Consider the following 16,961-nt stretch of genomic DNA (forward strand, 5'->3'; position numbering starts at 1 on the left):
AGAGAAAGTTTAAATGGACAGGAACACAAAAAAACTAAGGAAACGAAGGGAAACTATAGGTGAAGAGATTTAAGAAATGGCTTAAATGTAATGAGTAGACCTTATCTGAATTCAAACAAAACTTTGAATTCAAACAACCCAAATGTGGGGGATAAAAACAACTGTGAGACAATCAGGGAAATTATAACACTGACTAGATACTTGCTGATTTTAAGATATCGCTAGATACTGTGGGTATGTTTTTAAAAGAGTCACTTAGTAAAATGTTTATAAAGGAAATGATATGTCTCAGATTGTCTTCGAAATATCCCAGTGGGGGGATGGGGGATCCATGAGCTGATAACTATTGCACCTGTGTGGGTTCATGGGGATACACTGTCCTGTTGTCCCTACCTGTGTGATGTTTAAAGTTTTCCATAAGAAGTTTAAAAATAAATAAAGGGCAGAATAAATAAGTACATATGTATATTTAAGTATATTTATTTATAAATAAATAAATATATATATATATATATTTTTTTTTTCCTCCTATCCATTCACAGCTCAAAGGAAAAATAGAATCCATTCAGTAAAATAAGCAAAGCACATGCTTAGCACATGCAGGCCCTAGGTTTCTTCCCCAACACCAAAATTTTAAAATAAAAAATATAAATTTTAAAAATTGAGCATTTGATTGACTCACAAATAGATGGCCTGGAATTATACTCATATTCAAAAATAGAGATGTCATAAAATCAACAACAGACAAATCATTATAGCTATCCTAGTAACAAACTGAAGATTGCCTGGCACGGTGGCACACGCCTGTAATCCCACAGATTCAAGAGGCTGGACAGGAGGATCACAGTTCAAGGCCAGCCTCAGAAACTCAGAGAGACCCTCAGCAACTTAGCAAAACCCTGTCTCAAAATAAAAAATAAAAAGGGATAGGGATGTAGCTCAACAACAGAGCACCCCTGGGTTCAATCCCCAGTACCACAGGGAAAAAAAAAACTGAATAGAAACCGATGATAGAGCTAGATGAAAGAACTAGGTGCCCTGGAATGGCAGAGGGGTACAAAGACGTAGGAAAGCTGAGAATTCCTCTCTCCTATAATCTGAATAACCATAAAATGTGGAATGAAATGCCCACGCACCTGGGATGAAGCCACACGTACTACGCTCCAGGCATTGTTAAGCACTTTTCCAATATTGACACATTTAACCCTTATCAACAACCTTATGAGGTGGGTGGGTATTGCTCTCTATTTTCCCCCCGGACCAAAAAACCAGACACAGAAATTATGTAAACTTGCCACAAAGTCACTGCTACAAAGTGTGAGCCGGGATGCAAACTAAGAAAACCTGATCTAGTGTTTAAGTTATTTTTTCACCCACCCGGCCACGTCTTTTAAATATTCATTTCTAATAATGGAGCATTCCCAAAGGTCCATGAGTCTGAATGATTTGCAGAGCTGCAGCCCAGAGCTGAAAGACGCTGCACTCGCCTCCATTCACACCCGACTGGAGCTCTGCTGGTCACATTGTGACTTTTCCCTACTGCACGTTGTTCCACCCAATCTTTAAATTTCACATGAAACCCTGAAAAATGAGTAACAGATGAGGCAGCTGCACCGAGAGCCACCACGATCAAAAGAAAACTGTCTTGACCTGATCATGTTTAAAGGGGGAAAAGGCAATGTCTTTGGCTTTTAAGCAGATTGAATTCATCCAGATTTTTATCCTAGGGATATTGACACAAAAAGGGAAAAAAAAAAAAAAAAAACCTATAGAACTGTAGAACCAATGTATCTAGATAAAACTCTCTCCCAGGAAAACAAAGAGACAACCCTCCCCTAGGACAGCAAGACTGTCACACCCTGCTTTGTGATAATCCACTAACAATCCAAGATAAAAGCATCATTAGCTGTGGAAATATTACTTGAATTTACCTGTAATCAGCATCTATATCAAAATAATACCATGGGGAGTCGGTGACAGAGCTAACAGAATGCTAAACGTTACGCTTAAGTTGTTTTTCAAAAAGAATTTTCTGAAGTACAGCCCATACGAAAATGTACTGCATATCAGGTCTAAGAGTTACGACCAGCAAGCCGCAGAAAATTTACGTTTGCTTTTAATCACAGATGCCCCAGAACAAAAGTTTCCATTGCAGGGCTTCACTCCAGAATAACAGCACTCGAGCAACTTTCAATTACTATACTTCTTCCTTGTCATAAAGCAGAAAGCACATGTTTGAGATTTCACTGGAAGTTGGAACAGCCGTTTCTGAAAACCTCATAAAAGAGAGGACTGATTTAGTCCTAGGATCTCGGCAGGATACCTGAAGTTCAATTTTGTCTCTGAACAAAAGCACTAAAGCAGCCCGCAGGCTTTGCATAGGATGAAGGGGAGTTGGGGGCACTTCACTGGCTGAACTAAAAAAAGCCAAATCATTAAAAAGGCCCTTAGAAAGCACCACCAGGGAAAGGTAGCAACAGAAAAGAAGTTCAGGCTCTCCTGTCTTCTGAGTAACAGCAAATGTGTTCAGCAGTTAAACTACCTCTATCTTATTTCAGAGTGTTCTACCCATACTGAGTGAATCCACATTGAAGAGAAAGCTCAGCTCCCTCCTCTTCCAGGGAGCATGTTTGATGTGAACGTTTTTTTTGTTTTTTTTTAATTTTAATATTTATTTTTTAGTTATCGACGGATACAGCATCTTTGTTTTGTATGTGGTGCTGAGGATCGAACCCGGGCCTCACGCATGCCAGGCAAGCACGCTACCGCTTGAGCCACATCCCCAGCCCCTGATGTGAACGTTTTTAAGATACAATTACATGAACAGAAATGACAAGAGTTGTTTAAGGGAGATCAGCCAAGTTCTTTGATCCAACACTGTGACCCTGGATCTGATCATCAGTTTTCTTTGCTTCAATTCTCCGATTCTTAACATACTTTGAAAAGTTAAAACACTTAATATCCACTGATTGCTACTTGCTGGGAGAGGTAATATGCATGGTTTTTGAGCTTCGTGGAAGAAAAATGCTAGAGAAATACAAACTATTTATGAAATGTAAAAGCATGGAATGGTAGGTCTGCAGATGAGACTATTTTAACAGACTAAGATACTTGGTATTTCAAAAGGGAGAGTCAAGCCTTTTCCTATTTTTGAGCATAGAATTATAGGGCAATGCTGTTGCACAAGAAGCAATTGGGACTTTCCCTGTTGGGATGTCTATTTGCTCATCTAAGTGCTTTTTTAAATCCTCATTAAGGGCTGGGGTGTAGTTATGGCTAGAGCATTTTTCCATGTGTGCAGGGAAAGAAAAATATATATATATATTATATATATAAATAATATTTTATATATATAAATATTTTATATTAAAATAATATTTTATATATATAAATTATACACACACACACACACACTTAAGAAACAAAAACAAAACACACGCACAGAGAATGTACAATTAACACAGTTCAATTAAGGCCCAACTCTAACACTAAGTACTAAAATCAAGCTATGTAACAATGAAAGTATGCATTTTAACTTACATGATCTAAAATTATAGTGTTTTCTCAAGCTATCAATCTAAAAGTCACAGGCCTGATTTTTATGACATTAACCAATTTCTCAGCACCTCAACATCAATCACCTTCCCCTTCTTTTGGTTGGTTTCTAATTTCAAGGAGCTTATAGTCTAACAAAAAAGATGAAGAAAAATTTTTAAACTCTATTCCAGCGACTTGGGAGGCTGAGGCAGGAGGATTGCAACTACAAAGCCAGCCTCAATAACTCAACGAGACCCTGAGTTAACTTAGTGAGACCCTGTCTCAAAATTAAAAAAATAAAAGGGGCTGGTACTATAACTTAGTGGTAGGGTGCCCCTGGGTGCAAACCCCAATACCTAAAAATAAATAAATAAATAGATGGATAGATAGATAGATAGATAAAATAGGGGCTGGAGGTATAGTTTAGGGATTGCATGCTCGAGGGCCTGGGCTTGAGTCCCAACACATATATAAATACATAAAATAAATTTCAAGAGGGACAGGAAAGCTATCTAAGGCAGAGACATCAGGAGCTCTACACTCAGCCAGGTGAGGAAGAGGGAGAATACAGCACATTCCAGAAACGCAAGTCCAGTGGAGTTCTATAATGCAGGTAAGAGACAAGACTGGAGAAGAGCCAGGACCGGTAGTCTGGAGTTGACAGCAAAGGCTAGCAGAATTCTTCAGCAGGAGAGTGACAGGGTCAGAGTTGCATCTCTTCCTTCCCTTCCTCCTTTTTTGTGGTGCTGGGATAACACCCAAGACACTTGCTGGGCAAGTATTCTAACACTGAGCTCCACCCCGTCCAGGGGTGTATTTCTGAAATGTTCATTCCTTTCTGAAAACAGTCTAGGGCAGTGCTACTCCATCAACATGGGGTCCAAGGACCAATGCTTATCTATGAGTTATTTGTCACTGGTTCAAAACAAGGTTAAGGGTGCTGAGGTTGTGGCTCAGTGGCAGAGCACTTGCCTAGCATGTGTGAGGCTCTGGGTTCAATCCTCAGCACCACATACAAATAAATAAATAATAAAAGTACATTGACAACTAAAAATATATATATATATATATATATATATATAAAATATATATATATATATATTAAAAAAAGACAAAGTTAAATATAAAAAACAGAGTAGACACTCAGAAATGCTTAAGACAATGGCCCAACAAAACAGCAACATTCAAGCTTGTGATCCATGAGCTCATTTTATTGAACAGGGCAATGACAAGTTTGTATGTTGTCAACTCAAGTGAGGAATCACATGTGGCTCAAGCTGCATATTAGTCACGTGGAGCAAGACCATGTATTAGTGTGTAATTGACTGTAAATTCTTTTAAAAATGGATCTTGAAGGGATGGAGTTGTGGCTCAGTGGTAGAGCACTTGCCAAGTATGCGTGAAACACTAGGTTCGATCTTTGGCACCACATAAAAATAAGTAAATAAAATAAAGAAACTGTGTCCATCTACAACTTAAAAAAAAAAAATGGATCCTAAACTAGAGCATGAGAGAAGCCCTGGTCTCAAGAGCCATTTCAGGGGGCTGTGGTGGTGGCTCAGTGGTAGAGCACTTGCTCAGCATGTGTGAGCCACTGGGTTTGATCCTCAGCACCACATAAAAATAAGCAAAAATATTAGGTCCATCTGCAATTAAAAAAAAAAAAAAGAAGGAAAGAAAAAGAGCCATTTCAGGGGGTCAGTACTGAAAGCCAGAAGCCCAGGAAAGCTGTTGGAAGAAATGGTCCAGAGGAAACCTGAACTGAAGCAGTGATGTAGGGATGGACAGATGGGCTCAGAGTAAGAAGGCGGTCAAATTAGCCAGACTCGGTGCCTTCAGGATGTGGGCGATCGAGAAGAATCTTTCTGTGAATCCTGACTTTCATGAGGCTCTTCATACCGCTGTTTTATATCTTGCCATTATTTTCAATCAGGATTCACAAAAAGATTCTAAATTCATAGCCATTTTCTCTGAGTGCCTTTGAATAAGCATAATGACAAATTAATGAAATACAGAAAACTAAGCACCCCGGTGGTTAACACTGTGCACCGCGGGGAATTCAGATTGTGAAGAAAGAAAACACAACCTGAGCCAAGTCTCCACTCTCCCCCTGAAATGAAATCATGCGGTCAGGAGGCAAATCTAGTTCAGAAAGGGGCAGCTGGAGCCCCAGAACCCCCAAGCCCTTTTAGGAAAAAAGAAAGAAAAAAAGAAAGAAAACCCTCAAGGGACTTGTTCATTGCCTGCCCCAGCTGTACACAACACAAAGCCTCCTTCCGCCAATTGATGCAGATATTAAACCAGGCCTTCTACCAAAAGGAAAAGTGATAAATAGAGGGTTGGGAGGAAATCAGGTGGAAATAAATCAATGATGCTAACCTCAAAACCCACTGCCTTCCTCGGCACTATGCTTCACACCCCAACCCATATCAGAAGACAAATCAGTCAGCAAGAGCTGTGGACAGCCGCTACCTAGAAAATGAGGACTCATTCAGCAGTGGCTACATGTCTGAGCAAACCTATCCTACACCATTCCAGAGCTGAGAAGGCAGGTGGCTCCATGAGGCGTGGCATTTCTATTGCTCCAGAGCAGGCTCCTCCATTTCCCATGTTGAAAAAAAAGAAATCCTTCAACCTCCACGCTGCCCAGATTTGAGCAACAAGGGTCAGCAGGAGACAGGCCTAATGGCTTTGTGAAACCACAAAATGATCACCAAGTACATAATTTCTCTCAAGAAGGGTGCTTGATGGTTTTTAAGTTGCTACCCATTATCATACCAAGGCTTCAGTGATTAGCAGTCTAGAGTTGCAGAGACCGGCCTCAAACTCATGATCCTCCTGCCTCAGCCTCCCAAGAAGTCTACAGTTTGACTGGCAAATATAAATATGGAGCTCAGTACCTATCAGTAATCTCCCAGAACTTTAAAACACAGTATTATTATATATTCATTTGCTTTTGGTATTTCATTCTCTGAGGTCTTTCTCCTCAATTACAATGTCTTGTAGGGCAATTCTTTCAACACGTTCACCATATCCCCTTGCATGCTTGTAAGTCATTGATTTGAAAAAGTTTTAAAAAAAGACAAAAAGAAAGAAAAAATATACACACACATACACCTGGTAAGTTTTGCAACTTCTGTGATGTGATGCATTCCAAAGGCTCAAGCTATGAAATGAATTACTAAATTTGAAGATCAGTTACTAACTAATAATAAATAGCATTTACTGAGCACTTACTATTTGCCAAGCAAGGGTATATTATCTTGTATATTCTATACAACAATCCTGTAAGGCAGGTGATACTATTATTATTTCCATTCTACAGGTAAGTAACCTGTGTGGGCACAAATACCCATAGTCAATATAAAGCAGAGCCAGCCAGTCATGGCGGTACACACCTGTAATCCCAGGGTCTTGGGAGGCTGAGACAGGAGGATTGCAAGTTCAAAGCCAGCCACAGCAACTTAGCAAGGCCATAAGCAACTTGGTGAGACCCTGTCTCAAAAAATGAGGGCTGGGGCTGTAGCTCATTTGTAAGTGTGTAGCTCTCACTCTTGCCTAGCACTTGTGAGACCCTGGGTTTGATCCTCAGCACCACATAAAAATAAATAAATAAAATAAAGGTAGTGTGTCCATCTACAACTAATTTTTTTTTAATTAATAATATAAATAAATAAATAAATAATGAAGTGGGCTAGGGATGTGGCTCAGTGGTAGAGCGCTTACCTAGCATGCATGAGGTCCTGGATTCAATTCCCAGCACGGGGGAAAAATGAGAATAAGAAAAGATAAGGTGACCCGTCCCTGTTCTTTTATTGGCTACAGTATTTGGATTTGAGAACGAGTAGAAGAGATGAAACTATAGACTATCTGAGCTGGCACAAGATCCCATCCACCCAAAGAGCCAAAAGGATTCAGGTGAATTCTAAGCCACGCCTCTGTTTTAATCCGAACCAAAGAACCATCAAGAGCAGTCAGAGCAGCAGCCCAATACAGAGCAGCTGGAGGATGGCTCCATTTCCCCTGGCCAAAGCAGGTAGGCCAGGATGCCCCCTGACTCAGCTAATCTCCCACCCCAACTTCCTCTTCCCTTTCTGCCATGCAGAAAGTTCTGGGACCAAGCCAGAGCCAAATAACCTGTTGGGAGGGAAGTCACTGTCTACTCCCTTTCATGTCATGCACCCACAATGACCAAATGTTTTCCATCAGGCACCCAGCCCAGGCAAAGCCAGGTCCTGTGGCTTTAAAATGAAAAGCAGTGCTTTCTTCTGACTCTGAAGTGGATCTTGGAGACAGATCCTCCAGTTTTGACAACTGAGTAAGTTAAACTCATCTAAAGGGACAGATCCAATCTTCAAAGTCTAAATCTTCACCCTTTTCCAACTATTCGTCACTCTCTCTCTTTAGAAATCTCAAAAATGTCCACCAACCTACTTATTAAAACAAGACTAATTGCCTTACTTCAGGATTATAGGTTTCATGACAAAACTGGTCTTATAAATGCACTCAAAGTTCTATTATCATCTAATTACAATTTCTATACAACTATATAATAATGTGTGTGTTGTGGAAGCCAAAAAGAAAAAAAAAAGAAGCTTTAATTACTTTTGTACCTACCATTAAAACAAGCAGAAACAGGACAACCTTCCATAAAGAATTTTTAAAAGAGAGAGAAAAAGAGAAGGATGCTGGAATCCCTTTACTTAGTGGTTTCTCATAGCTTCAATGAAGGTGAGAGGAGCCAGAGAAGATGCAGGCTGAACATATATGGTCATCCCCAGACTTTCTTACTATATAAAGGAGAAATTAATAAAAGAAGAAAAAAAGAAATACCACACAGCATTTTCTTTCCCCACCATAATTTTTCAATTTTCTTTAGAGAAATGCCAGCCAATAACTAATTAGAACCATATCCTTTGTTATCCCAATGGGAAGAAGTACACAAATGGTTTTAAAGAGCAAATGTTAATGAGAACTTTAAAAAAATGTAACCTGTAACTTTGGTTCCCTTCACTGTAAAAGAAAACTCCCTTCTTTAAAGCTATTTTTATGGTTGGTGAAATAGCATGAACAGAGCCCTTCAAAAAAAAGTTAAGTGTTCACCTACCCATTGCCCTGAACTGGGGGTGCCCTGGCTTTTCACTGTTCTTAGGGTGAAATTAGCATCACAAACTCACAGATTTCTATGCACCCCATTTTAAACAAGAGAGACAAAAACTCAGTTACAAAAGAGGAATTCGTTTTACATCTCTTTGGTTTCAAGGAAGAAAATAATTCCTTTCAAAGTGAATACACAGCTTTTGCAATTTCCAAGAGTATGTTTTTCATAAGAAACACAGCTGGAGCCTTTTTACCTGGTATACATCACTACGAATAAGAATGTTTCTGGGATCAGATCTTGAGCTGCCTATTCACCAATATCCAGAGGCAGAAACCACCTCCTTGAAAACTAGTCTGGTTTTGAACAACAAAGTAAATTCTAGGATATGAGTCAGAAAAACTCTGAGCAAAAAATAAATTTAGGGGGGTGAGAAATATAGCTCAGTGGTAGAACACATATTTAGCACATACAAAATTCCCAGGTTTGATCCCCAGCTAAACAAACAAAAAAAATCTTTAAATAAAAATTTTAAGGGGCTGGGGATGTGGCTCAAGCGGTAGCACGCTCGCCTGGTATGCGTGCGGCCCGGGTTCGATCCTCAGCACCACATACAAAGATGTTGTGTCCGCCGAAAACTAAAATAAATAAATAAATAAATAAATTTAAGATGCTAACACATGACAGTTTAGGTACCTCCACACTATAAACTATATTTTCAAATGGGATCTCCATGTTCTCCAGATGCTTCATCCTGATGAAATTCAGCAGGTCCAGGCTAGGGCCACAGAACCTTCTCCCCACCGCCAACATAAAGGGACTAGCAGCTAGGGTAGAGAGAATCAAACATGGCCTATATCATATCAAATATGCCCATTTTTTTGGGGGGGGGAGCTTTAAGATTTCCAAAACATCTCAATTTATTCCATATTTTTACTATCCAACAATTTTATTTTCCCTTTTGTAAAAAACATAACAATAGACCTAGCTATGTAACACTTACCATTCCTTGTTTGTATTCAAAAGCCAGAAATCATTTATATTCCCCAATGAGGATATTATTTTAAACAGACTTCAGTCTACAACAGAAACTTGCTAGAAGAATAAAAGTATTTTTTGATAAATCACTTTCTGAGCATTATTTCTCCCCAAAACAGTCATATACACAACCAAAGAAAACAAAGGATTCTCATATTTTGAAGCAAAAAGTACTAGCCATGCATATTCACACCCTATCAAGCATATAAATCAAATATGGGCAAATAACCTAAAAAGTGGTCAAAAATGGGAAGTCTTGCTTCTCTGTGGTTAGTGAACCCATGTTTTTCCAATGTTAAATTTGCAAACTGCATTTGTTAAACTGTATTTCATACTTTAAATCTCAAGTCTGTACCTTAACACTGCTTTGGGATGGAAGATTTACTCGAGACATTTGGGGTCACAGTACAAGCCTTTTGCTCTCACTAAATCTAAATCATGCTTCTCAACAAGATTCTGTACACACATAAAAGAAACACATGGCATGCCTTACCATCCTCCCTAGAGGAAACTAAACGCCCCAGAATAGTATCCCTCCCGTCCACCCCATAAACTGAGATTCTCCTCAGAAAGGGAAGGAGTTGGAATCCCTCTGCATCAGACACACTAATTAAGCAAGAGCACTCCAAAACTTTTTCTGTTACCATTCATTACAAAATGTCCTGAATTTGGTTTATTGAAATGGACATCTTCATCCAACAGATACACACAGGAACCCAAACTAATTCCAGCAGCAAACTGGGAGGAACGAGAAATTGACAGCAAAGTATATATCTCCTGGAATCCTAGTTCTCCCAGTCAAGCTGCATCTATGGGATCAGTTCTTCATTTAATTCCAAGTAGCCAAAACAACAGTGGCCCACCAAGAAACTAAGGGATCTGCAAGGACGGGACTGCTCCTGGGCCTGGAGATAGCTGGACAGCCAGACAATGAAAAGCTCCCCGGAGGCCACTAATTCAGCCCCGGGAAAGGGGGAAAAGTAGGGAAAAGGCAAGAGAAGAAAGCTCCCTTCTCACCCAAAACCGCGATTAGTGGCCGTCTCCCTGGGGCGATCAGTGGCCTGACCCCAGAATCGGCCTCCAGGTCCCTAGTGCTTTGGGAGGGGGCCCCAGGAAAGCAGGTTTCTCTGGAATAGAAAGGAAACTTCCTGGTTTGGGCATTATGGGTAGGGGGCTAGCGCTTTCCCCAACCCATTACAGGTATCCACCAGGAGTTAAGTGGTTGGGGGAAGGCCCCCTCCCTGCACTAATAGAAAGAGGTGGGGGGAGGTCACTGGGTAGCGACCCTAGAGAATAGTCACCCTTTCGCGAGACTCCCAAAATGTGAGAAGGGGTCACAGTTTAAGCCAGGGTCCAGGGGGCTAAAGGGTGTCAAAACTTCCCATTGCGGGAGCAGCCTGACACTGGCACCTAGGAGTTGCCGCCGGCGCCCCAACCTAGGATCGGGGTGCGAGCTCAGATAGGGACAAGAGAGGAGGTACGTGCCAAGATGGAGAAGGAGGGCAAGGGGACAGCAGAGCAGGGGCGGCGAGGACCGAGCTCCCGGGAGCGCGGGGGCTTCGAAGCCGGGGGCGCCAACAGGCCCGCGCCGCTCACCTTCCTGTGCTTCTCCTTGTAGGGCAGCGCCAACCACGGCATGTCCCGCACGAAGTCCTGCCACTGCCTCTGGTCCTGGTCCGAAGACACGAAGACGATCTCCAGGCGGCGCCGCGGTTCGGGTTCCGCGGCCGCTCCGGCCCCCAGGCCCCGGCCCAGCCCCGGCCCCTGGCCCGGCCGCCGCGTCCCCCCGCAGGCGGCCGTAGAAGGCGGCCAGGCTGGCGCTGAGCTGCGCGCAGGGGGCGCTCAGGCTACAGCCGAAGTAGAGCCCGAGGAGGGAGATGCCGCGGGCGCCAAGCGAGTGCACATCCACCTCCTCGCCGCCGCCGGTCACCAGCTTCTCGCCAAGCAGTTCTTCCAGGAAGCCCGACATCCTGGCCCACCGCAGCCCCAGCACGCGGGCGGCGGCCGGGTAGACTGCTGCTACCNCCCACGCTCGCCACGCCCCCTCCGTGGCTGACCCAGGCCGCGGGGCACTCTAGGCGCAGTCTACCCAGGCTGGTCCCCAGCAGCTGGCGCCCAGGCGCCCCAGCAAAAGGTCGCGGGCTTACAGCGCGTGGCCAAAGAAACCTGACCCGAAACGCTCCACCGTGACCTCAATGCCTTGGGCCTAAGTGAAGACAGGAGAAGGGTCCGCTGAGCCGGAGCTTTCTCAGGCTGCAAACCAATGCCGAACTGGACTTGGCCGCACTTTTGCCGGTATATCCTCTTCCCTCCCAATTCTAAGTTCTCTCCAGACTTCTCCAAAGGTGTCTCCCTCCCCGTCACCCTGTTTTGTACCCACTCCTTGTTCCTCCACCTCCTCCTTTCTCCCCACCCAAAGCTTAACCCTAAGAGCACTTAGGACCCACTGACCTCTCATAAAACTTAAAAGGATTTAGTGTCTTTGCCATACAATATCACTTTATCAGGCTAAGTCTTGCTCGGCAGTTATTTCTCTGTGTATATTTTGTATTCTCTATTATAACTGGACTAGAGGACACCATGTCTTTTATTTCTTGTGCGCCTGTGAAGTACGAGGCACACAAGAAAAAGAATTCATAAATACTAGTGAATTGATTGCAAGTCGTAGTGTGGGATTTCAGTCCACAGGTCGCTGAGACCATGTCCCATCAGCGAAAGGCTCTCTTCCATCTCCACAAACATGCAACAGATGCTGATCGCAGTATCTCTAAATCAATGCTGGCAGCTCTCCTGATTGGCTTCAAAACTTATATCAAGTCTGTTGATGGCTGAGAAACATTCTAAGGAATTTTTTCCTCAAATGGCAAATGTTCATGGATGTTTAGGGAGAAAGTTTTTCTCACCACTTTCTAAATTGGTTCATTATAGTGACACATACTAATGGGATATATTGTCGCATATTCATACATGCACACGTTACACAATATAACAAATTGGCCAATATAACTCCCCTCCACTTTCCCCCTCCGTCCCCATCTTCCACCCCTTGGTCACTTTCCTCTACTGATCTTTAGGGTGAAACTTAACAGGTGGTCTGTTTAATAAAGTCTCCCGGGATCCCAACCACCCCTACCCACAAACATGACAAAAATGTATTCCATGCCCACCTGCCAAAGAGGGCTTTGGTGTGACAGCAAAAGGAAACACACACACACACACACACACACACACACCAATAATAAATAAACTATCAGCCCTCCAGTGCTTTTAAAGTTATTTCTTGGGTATCTACCGCCATCTAATGGAAAGAGCGAGAAAAGAAAAAGTTCTACCAGCCCCAAGGTGTGAAAAATGTTGCTGGGCAGGACCAAGCAGAATTCTTGTTATTTACAAAGGTCCCCTCCCTGTCCCCTCACACGCAAACACGCACACATTCACACACACATCATAGCAGGTCTCAACAGGATATCATTTAAACCTCCCAACTTAACTGCAAGCTTTGACACAAACATAAACTTTCGAGCCCTAAAGTTCTCAAATTTGTGAACAGTAGAACAAGGAATCATATAGATTTTCAGTGCAGTGAAATATTACCACATAAAAAATGAAGAAAGTGGAGATGTAGGACAACACCAGACCAGCAATCTCTACAACTTACATATATTTTCTTAGTAACCACCTAAAGACTGCTCATAAGCTGGATCTTTAGACTGAGGACAGCCTAAGCAGGCAAGATCCCTATGACAAATGCAAATCTCATGTTAATTCTTAGGAAAAGTGTTATGCTTAAAATTCTGACCACTACAAAGGCAGTATCATAATAAAACACACAGAAAACATCATTTTTAAATGAAAACATTTTAAACATAATAAAAGAATATATATTAAGTTTTCAAGTATCTTTTAAAATCCTTTTTTAAAAAAATTCTGTAAATGGGTTAAAATGCTTTCTTCTCATCCAGCTCATATCTGAAATGCCCCTGGGTGGGTAGGTACATGGGTTAGGCATGACCCAAAGCATGTTAGACTGAAATTCCTACACTCTGACATTTTTACATGACACTAAAAAAAAGTAAAGGTAAGCATTTACATCCTATGGAAACCAAAAGACAAAGTATTTGGAGTGGAGGTAATGAATTGGAATTTGGGGGTTTGCAAATTTGGGGAAATAATGAAGTAATTATTAGAGTCCTTAACTTTGGTATACTAGATGCAAGCCTGGTATAAAGAGGCAGTTTGTTCAGCATTTTACTTTTATTATTTTACAGGAAAGCACTTTCCACTGGAGTGTGTCCAAACCAGCATCTGGCACCTGGAAAAGTGAGAGTTCGAACATACTGCACATGAAATATAAATAAAATTTGGAGAATTGTTGGTGCAGCAGGCCTTGGTTAGAAGCCAAATATCGCAGCTGCCTTTTAAAGGAGTGTCGAAAGAGGGGATTTGCAATGGAAATCATTCCAAAATCATAATTCTAGTGGGTGTTTGTTATAAGAAGAAGCCTAAGGAGACTCATTTGGCTCCCTATAAAGAATTAGCCAATGTCCTTTGGCCTGCGGAAAGCACTACTCTCTCTGCTGATGCAGTATAAGAGAGCCACTTAAAGAGATTGTCCCTACTGGTATTTAGCTAGTTGCGCTACAAAAATTGAATGGCGAATATGCTATTCTTTTTTTAAAGTATGTATTAAGGAACTACAATATACATGATATTGTTAGGGTTTTTCTTTTCTTTTTTTTTTTTTTTTTTTGTATTAGAGTTTGAACTCAGTGGCACCTAACCACTGAGCAAAATCCCCAGCCCTTTTTATTTTTTATTTTGAGACACAGCCTCACTAAATTGCTGAGGCTGGCTTTGAACTTGTGATCCTCCTACCTCAGCCTCCTGAGCCACTGGGATTACAGGCATGCACCACCACACCCAGCGAGAAAGAGATTTCTTATAAGGATTTGACTCATTATGTTATGGAAGGTGAGATGTCCCAAGACCTTCAGTCAGTCAGCTGGAGAGCCAGAAGAGCCAATGAACTCTAGACTGAGTTCAAAGGCCTGAGAGTCATGAAAGCCAATGGTGGAAGCTCTAGTCAGACTTCAAATCCAAAGGCAGGACATCCCACTCCAAAACAGTAAAAAGCAGAGAGAATAAGTTTTCCCATCCTTATCCTTTTTGTTCTATTCAGATTTCATGGTTTGAATGAGACATGCCCAGACTGGGGTGAGCAATGTGGTTTACTTGGTCTAGGAATTCAAATATTAATCTCATCTATAAACATCCTCACTGTCACACAGGAATAATGCTTAGCTAAATATCTGGGTACTCCTAGCCCAGTCATATTGACACATACCATTACAAGTGTGCCCCTTGTAAACTCAACACCCATATGTATTTGTTTAAACCATACCTCCAAATAATCTCCATAATTTCCAAATAAAGACAATAACAAAGTCATATTCTATCTAATATGATAAACTACTCTACATGCAACCAAAAATATATTAACCTCTTCCCATAAAAAAGAGAGAGGGCTGGGGTTGTGGCTCAGGGGTTGGGGTTGTGGCTCAGTAATAGAGCGCTTGCCTAGCATGTGCCAGGCCCTGGGTTAGATCCTCAGCACCACATAAAAATAAATAAACAAACTAAAGGTATTGTGTCCAATTACAACTAAAAAAATAAATAAATATTTTTAAAAAGAGAAATTCCTTGAGTGATATTTAAAGTCTATATATATAATTTGTGGTTTGTGTGTGTATGTGTATGGTTAGCACTGGGGATTGAATCCATAGGTGCTCTTCCACTGAACTACACACCCAGCCCTATTTATTTAGAGATAGGGTCTGACTAAGTTGCTCTCAACCTCACTAAATTGCCAGGACTGGCCTTGAACTTACAATCTTCCTGCCTCAGCCTCCTGCTGGAAGGCTAGCCAGAATTATAGGCATGTATCATTATGCCTAGCTTAAAGATATTTTCTTTTTCTTTTTCTTTTTTAGTTGTTGGTGGACCTTTATTTATTTTTATGTGGTGCTCACACATGCTAGGCAAGCACTCTACCACTGAGCTACAGCTCCAACCCTTAAAACCAATACATTTTATGTTACATAATAAAGTAATGACAGAGAAAGAAGAAACAAAAATATTTTAGACATACACACAAACATAATAAAATAAAAAAGAAACATCTATGATAATTACAGTTCTTGTTTCTCTTAACTGGTCATATGATGGCTGGTATTTATAGCCACCATCTTCATTACCCAATTTCTATTCCCTTTGCCTTCAAAAAGCACTTTAGCTGGCTGGGTCTTTACCTGGTGGAAGGACCCAAATCTTCATTCCCAAAAGGTCTGGGCCATTAATAGTCTTGTCTAGATTGGATTACTGTTTTCCATTGACCTTAATCACAAGGCATAGTAATACCAAGAAACACCCTAAGGGATCTTCTGCATTCCAGACATCCTCTTCCTTTCAGCTACTATTGGGTATTGGTCCAATTTCAGGAACAATCACCCAGCCAGCACAATAACTCCCTTACTTACTTGCCTGTTGACTCAGAGTTGCCACGGGTCCAAAGGAGCCATGCAGAAGTCATAATTTCGAGTTTGGTGGAGATAGTTGAACTTCCTGATAGAATCACTCCTCCTGGAACTAAGACCTGTAGGCCAGCAAAGCACAAAATTGTGGGAACAAGAAGCAAATTGTAGCTGGAGAGTTAGCTCAGTGATATGGTACTTGCCTAGTATGTGCCAGGCTCTAGGTTCAATCCCTAATACCAAAAATAAGTAAAAATTAACATTAAAAGGGGCTGGGGATGTGGCTCAAGAGGTAGCGCGCTCGCCTGGCATGCTTGCGGCCCAGGTTCGATCCTCAGCACCACATACAAACAAAGATGTTGTGTCTGCCGAAAATTAAAAAATAAATATTTAAAAAAAAAACATTAAAAATTTTTTTAAAGGGGCTGGGATTGTGGGACAGTGGTGGAGCGCTCGCCTAGCACAGGTAGGACCCGAATTCAATCCTCAGCACCATATAAAATAAAGGCATTGTGTTGTGTCCATCTACACCTAAAAAAAAATAAATATTAAAAAAAAATTTTGGGGGCTGGGGATGTGGCTCAAGCGGTAGCGCGCTCGCCTGGCATGCATGCGGCCCGGGTTCGATCCTCAGCACCACATACAAACAAAGATGTTGTGTCCGTCGAAAACTAAAAAAAAATAAATAAATAAATAAATAAATATTAAAATTCTCTCTCTCTCTCTCTCTCTCTCTAAAAAAAAAAAAAAAAAAAAAA

General features: G+C 41.5%; 1 protein-coding gene across 1 annotated transcript in view; it reads right to left on the reverse strand.

Annotated features, from left to right (window-relative positions):
- Window positions 1-11,728, reverse strand: part of Nxn (nucleoredoxin) — a 145,096-nt gene extending 133,368 nt beyond the window's left edge. Inside the window, 2 exon segments of the mRNA XM_048793331.1 lie at window positions 11,270-11,413; window positions 11,415-11,728. Coding sequence (XP_048649288.1) covers window positions 11,270-11,413; window positions 11,415-11,642 — 372 coding nt within the window. The 5' untranslated portion in view covers window positions 11,643-11,728.
- Window positions 11,729-16,961: the final 5,233 nt, after the last annotated feature.

The sequence above is a fragment of the Marmota marmota genome, unplaced genomic scaffold (genome assembly GCF_001458135.2).
Source record: "Marmota marmota marmota unplaced genomic scaffold, marMar, whole genome shotgun sequence".
Classification (NCBI taxonomy): Eukaryota; Metazoa; Chordata; class Mammalia; order Rodentia; family Sciuridae; genus Marmota; species Marmota marmota.